The sequence below is a fragment of the Myzus persicae genome, unplaced genomic scaffold, assembly GCF_001856785.1.
Source record: "Myzus persicae strain clone G006 unplaced genomic scaffold, MPER_G0061.0, whole genome shotgun sequence".
NCBI lineage: Eukaryota > Metazoa > Arthropoda > Insecta > Hemiptera > Aphididae > Myzus > Myzus persicae.
Window position 1 is genome coordinate 397,641 of NW_019104144.1, and position 6,659 is coordinate 404,299.

Genomic DNA, 6,659 nt, shown 5'->3' on the forward strand with positions numbered 1-6,659 from the left:
TTGTTTTGATTTCGGCCACTCTGTAAACTCCCAGTTCGGGCGCATACTTTGCCACATAGGCTTTTGTGAGCTTGTGAACAGGTGTCAGGTTTATCGTCGGCGTCACGTCCAGTGATATAGCAGTGGCGCTGGGTTCCGCAATCGCTGTAGCATTTTCGCCTACAACCGCTGTGCCTATAGGTCCAGCTCCGGCTCGGCCACCGATTCCGGCGAACGCGATACCCTGTGGCTGAGCCGCTGCTACCGTCGGACCTATATTGTACACACACGAAACACATTTTAATTTCGCAAATCAAAGAGATTGTAAGTTATGGCCATTTTTAGCTTAATGTAGGTACACGAAATAGATACGATGTATTGCGCCGCATGATGTATTGTACATTGTACTCAATACGATAATATTGTGTATTATGTAGAAAATAATAAAAATCAAACTATTAAGTCCTCGAGTTACCCCCCCCCCCTCCCACTCCCCGCCCATTTTGTTAGAATGTCAGCAACACTTGAATCTATACTTCAAATTTTAAACTTTATCTTAAACTGTGTACGATCTTACAGAGCAACAACATGTGCTGTTCAGCAAGTTTTAAAAAACAATGTTTGATGCCAGTGTATAATGCCATAAAAAAACTGACATCAGATTGTTGCATGAAAAGTAGAAATTGGTTAAATGGTTCAAATACTGTTTAAGCAAAATAAATACATTTTTTTTTTATTAACCAATAATTTTGTATTTCACATTGAAAAAAGTAGTTTTAAAATACAAGGATATTTTCGAAATATGTATTATTTGACAATAAATTCGTATTTTAACTCAGCTTCTATATAATAATAGTATTATGTGCATCAAATCGGCTCATTATGTTACTATTATATTCATATTGATTTCAAACAACATTGATTATATAAAATAAAATTATAAAATTGTATTTGAATTGGAAAATTGTATAAAATAAATTCAGTCGGGTCATAGCTCCAAATTAGTTCGAACCTGTGGCTACTTTAGATTGTTGTTGCTGTTGGCCTTCGGCATTGACTTGGAGTCCGGTCACATTCGAATCTACGACCACAGATGATTCGTCTTTCTGGGGTTGTTGGTCATATTGTTGGAATGGTTCCGGTTGTTGTTGGAATGGTTGATCTTGTTGTTGCTGTTGGAATTGTCCTTGTTGGTATTGTCCCTGTAAGTGTTGCTTCTGGAACTGCAAATATCTCTGGTAAGCTTGTGCTGCGGTACCTTGGTTGGCCTGTGGGGCCTGGTAGTATTTTTGATCAGCAAACTATTAAAATAAAAGCAATTTGTCAATAATAGTCACACAATAGGTATATAGGTAATGCATAATAATTAGTAATAAAATAGTTTTTTTGGCAATAATAGAGAAATGTAAATGTAAATTTTTGAGACACCGTAAAAACCGTGTAATTGTGTTGGTGTGAACTTTATGTTTAAATTCATTATAATATAACTATATGTCTATAGCACTCTGCATAGACTGTATTATTTACAATTAATTAATTTTTTTTTCTGGAAATTATCTAAAAGCTTAGTTGAAGAGACATCTATGGGCGGGGTGAGCTGTGCATGACTTAACAATATTTATGTTCCATTACCGGTTGTGGTTGATGTTGGAACACAGCTTGAATATTTTTGGGGAAAAGGAAACTGGAAACTGCGCCATTGTTAGCTGCATTCAACTTTGCTGGGTCATACACTGCTTGTTGATAAGGTGCTTGTCCGTAGAATTGTGGTTGACCGAAGTACGGAAGAGGATAAGCAGCGAACTGTTTGGTCGGTGATTGAGAGGGTTGTTCGTCGCTAGCGACTTCTCCTGATTTGGGTCCTTCTGCTGCAGCTGGCTTTTCACCTTTTGTCGGACTTTCGGCTCCGGCTACGAATAAAAAACATGCATATATTGAATTTTGTGTTTCGTTTATTTTTTGTATTTTATTGCCTTACGTGATTGATTTTCAGCACCGGCAGTCGCTCCTTCAGCTGCTGGAGACGGTTGAACTCCGGTTGTGCCGTAAGGGAAATTCGGAACGTAGCTCCAGATGCTTGCTAAGTATTCTCCCCAACCGCCTGGACTTCCAGATCCTTCAGATCCAGAGGCTCCAGTGGCTCCAGAGGCTCCATCATTTTGAACGTAAGAATATGGGTACTGCTGAGCTTGAGCATAGGGAGCTGGGTAAGGAGCATATCCGTAATAATAAGGGTTGTAGGCAGGACTAGCTCTGGAAAAAAAAGACACGAAAAACATTTAGTTCACCATATGAAATGTTTTAATTTATTTTATCTGACGTTTTTTTTGAACTTCTGTATTCATTATATACATTTGAGAATATGATTTATATTTATTTGATGTTTGAAAATTGCTATTTTGTTTACATGTGAAATTACTTGACAGTTTATTTGCAAATGTACATAATATAAAAATTAAATTCTAATAATGAGTACCTATTTATAAGACACAACAATTCTACACTATATCGTTATTAAAATGTCCCTACAAAAAACTAGGTACAGTTTTTACATTTTTTTACAATATGTACATTATGGTTGCCGTTGTCTAGTGTTTGAAAATATTACACTTACGGTACGAAGACTTGTCGGTAGCTTGCAGGGGCTGGATACGCCGCTGCCGGGTATGAGGCGGCTGCTACATAGGCGGGATGCACACTGTATTTCGGTTGTGCAGAGTAAAATTGGGGGTAAACATTTGGATATGCTGCCGGGTACGGTTGAGGGTAGTATGGCACAGCCGTATTTGGTGAGACCTTGCACTGAACACTGACTGCCAGCAGGCAAGATAGAGTAATAAACTGCAAAACATTAATACAACATTACACATTAATCATAATAATAGACGTTACGAGCTATTTGTTTAGGTGTGCCTATTAGTTTTAAACTATATTTTGATTTTATCACGTTTGACCGTGTGTTAAAAATAATAAAATCGACCGCAGTTTCTAGAAATTTACATATCACTGTAATATAGCAAGAGATATTATAATTCGGTTCAGTTGACGAAAAAATTATTAGCCTCATAATATTTCAAGAGTGCCTATCTGCCATCCTTCGTATTTATAGAGCATTAAATCCATGTCAAGCTGATTTCAGTCATTGCGTATCGAGAGACTTATAATTGATGTATGTAACAATATTATTAGCTTCTATACGCTATACCTGTTGATACCTGGTATCATTACAACAAGAACTGAAGTTATGCAAGACTTTAATTACACGTGGAATACTCTGCACGGCATCCTAGATTTCATTCACTTCTTTCGTCCCGGACACGGTGACAAACAATGTAGGTATCGAATGGAAAATTATTTTTTTTTAACAATAGATACCTACATCGGACTATAATTTTGATTTTGTCAGAACAAGATTGGATATGTATAAAGTATATCGGATCATGTAAGTACTATACGTTAATTATTGGCTATAACTATTTTGAACCATATCCCATTCGTAGGCAGTGTTAGGACTTATCTAGATGAAAATTCCATTATCTATTATCTTATCTAGATTAAAATCTACTGGTCATCTATTTTTTTATCTTAGATGAAAACTTCAGTTATCTATATCAATTTATCTAGATAATTTTTATACATAGGTATTTTTTATTATTTTCGTATACAAGTATACATTTTTACATTTTTGTTCAAAATAAAATAGCAATATAATGTAACAGCATAGGTATGTAGTACAAATTTAAAGCAGTCACAAAGTATAAAATATATCTTGAATCTAATAGTTAATGGTCGTTGGCTGTTGTGTTATTTCCGTATATTAATTTAATGTTTCTGCAGGTTATTACTTATTACTTATTAGTTATTTCTGATCGACCGTGGCGATGTCCCATACTCCCGGGATTACCCGTAAAAACATACGGGTCTGTTTCGTACAAGACCCGCTTGCGTCAAGCACTACTGCAGTTATAAATAGAGTCTAATCTAATATATATGATTATATATATATAAATATATTATACATTATATATAATATATATTATGATAAACAAATAATATCCATCTATACATTTTATTGTTCTGTAATAATAATATACACAAATACACTACAGTTAACATAATAATATGATTATACCTACTTCAGAGTTTTGATTATCAGAACATTTAGAACGACAAAACACTGTCACAGTTTATTATTATAAAAGTATACAATGCGGACAGTAATAATTGTCGTCAATTGTGATTGTCTAGTGTTCTAGTTGTTTATACCTATTATTTTTATTTCGGTTTTTGACTAGCTATATTTAAGTATGAAGCGATTTTTAACTACAACATATTATATGGATGATTCTAAAAAATCCAGAAGTGTATCAACAGCAATTGATTTAGCTCAAGTAACTATAGACGACCCAGGTCAGTTCGATGACGCTCGTCCCCGGTCCCCCACATTAAAATATTTCTGGATATGCCACTGAATAGTTATTGCCGAGTATGAAAAAAAACAGCAAAAAAATATTTATCTATTTTTTTTTATCTAGATAAATCACATTTATCTATTATCTTTATCTAGATACTTTAATTTTTTTTATCTATTATCTTTATCTAGATAAATTCCTACCAATAATCTATTATCTTTATCATAATATTTTAGTTATCTATTCCCAACACTGTTCGTAGGCCATTATATACGCGTTTATTGGCAAATGTTCACTTGATTCAATATTTATTATTACTTGATTTTTAGGTATTAAAACGTTGTTATGTCAAACAGAATGAATTTTTACATGAAAAATTGATTTAACGATGATTTTAGAAGATATATTTTATTATATGGCTACAAGTTTCTAAGTGATCGTTTCGAATAAAATATGCACTAACACATAAATAAAACACTTTTTATAACTATCGACGACTACAACGACTTAAAATGTCTAAATATTTTTATCTGTTCATATAGACGTATATGATTCTAAAAGTACAATTTATTATAATATATTAACAGTCAGGTAAGTGTCTTAACTTTAAGTATAAAATATACATTGCATTATGCATTTTATTTTAAAAATTATTATTTTCGATAAGAACAAATAAATAACAATTTAACATTATTTTGCATTTAAAGTAAAAATACTTATAACATTAAAATATTTTTTATTATAATATAAGAGTAATTCAACTATAGGTTATGATTGAAATCCGAACATTATTTACAAATGAATAAATAACGAATGACACGAAGCACTTCTATATTTGCATGTAAAAAAATGTTTGGATTTTGGTTCGTTGATCTGACAAAATGAAACGGGTTTTTTTTTCTAACACAACTAAATGGTAAATTAATGAGGGTCATGATTATTATACATGTTGGGCGTAAATTATATTATACTAATACCTATTACATGCATTAATCTTGAACTAATTAAAAATTCGAGGTTAAGAAAGGTTATTGCCACTATGCTCCCAATTAAAGCTTCCTAAAATATCGTCTTCAATTAGACAAGATTTTACATTTCAAATTTTAAGACTTGAATTAATTAATTAATCTAATGGAAATTTGACATAGGTACCTATATTATACTTGAACGCTTATTCATAAAATGTATTAGGGTATAAAATAATATTCTGGAAAATTCTTGTATTCTTTTTTAATGTATACCTACTTTAAATACATTATTATGCTACGCCTGTATACAAAAAATGTAACTCGACATTATAAAATGTTATTATACTTGCTTAACAAGTACCTATGGTTAGATTAATTTTATGTTTAAAACTTTAAACTATAAGCGAGTTCCTACACAATATAGGTAAAACACTGGTTAAAAGGCAGTCAATTACTAAACCTATCAGAACAAAGTGATTTGTATTTAAACGTCTTAATTTATTAACATGAACCGTTGAGCTTCAAATAAATGGTTTAACTTTTGAAACTACGAATATTATTAATGAAATGTACGAATGAATATCTTATTGTTGCAAGTAAAAACACTTAATACCTACGATAATTGAATTATTATAACACCGTCGACAATATAAAAAACTTCAATTACGTTGAAAATAGTTATAATATTTTTTCGAATGTTTGTAAAATAGTAAATATCAAAATGACTACAATAATGCTTACCTTGAACATGATTGCAGACTTGAGAAGACCAGTTCAGTGAAGTGTACGAGGAACGTCTACATGCAAGGCTTATAAAGGAGTTCGACTCCCTACCATCGGGCTGAGGTAATTGCCCAACGATTCGCTCCGGTAAAACTAAGCTAAGGACTTACGGTAGGTATGGATAGAAATGAAAAAATTATAGATTCTTGACATGAACTCCGTCAAAGTGTAAAATCGATAACTGTTTGAATTATATATTATACATATATATATATTAAGAACCGTAACAATATACGACATTGTTTTAATACAATAAAAAAATTATGTATAGCTTCAACTAATTCGCAGAATACAACCTATTGATTCGTTTTTTTTTCTGGCAATCAATCATATTCGGTACACTCTCATACAAATTAATTAACCAATAATTAATAATCGTTAAATCACGATAACCAAATATTTTATATTTTAACATACCATAATATTGAATCATTTTAATGCATCATTTATGTACTAATACTTTAAGCACTTAACAAATTATATTCCTGTACCGTTGACTACTGGATGGGTCGAACTC

The 6,659-nt window shown here is 32.0% G+C and overlaps 1 protein-coding gene across 1 annotated transcript; it reads right to left on the bottom strand.

Moving 5' to 3' along the window:
- Positions 1–719: 719 nt before the first annotated feature.
- LOC111039220 (adhesive plaque matrix protein-like) lies at positions 720–6,229 on the bottom strand. The gene is made up of 5 exons (XM_022322599.1): positions 6,101–6,229; positions 2,594–2,820; positions 1,958–2,232; positions 1,612–1,889; positions 720–1,280 (listed from the first exon to the last, which is right to left on the bottom strand). The coding sequence occupies exons 1-5, from the start codon at positions 6,107–6,109 to the stop codon at positions 981–983; spliced, it is 1,089 nt and encodes a 362-aa protein (XP_022178291.1). The 5' UTR covers positions 6,110–6,229; the 3' UTR covers positions 720–980.
- Between the last annotated feature and the right edge of the window lie 430 nt (positions 6,230–6,659).

What these genes read in the sequence shown, in the direction of transcription:
- LOC111039220 (XM_022322599.1), bottom strand. An exon ending in CGGTGCTGAAAATCAATCAC is followed by an intron (nt 1,890 to 1,957) that starts GTAAGGCAATAA and finishes TTTTATTCGTAG; the next exon opens with CCGGAGCCGAAAGTCCGACA. An exon ending in TCCAACATCAACCACAACCG is followed by an intron (nt 1,281 to 1,611) that starts GTAATGGAACAT and finishes TTATTTTAATAG; the next exon opens with TTTGCTGATCAAAAATACTA.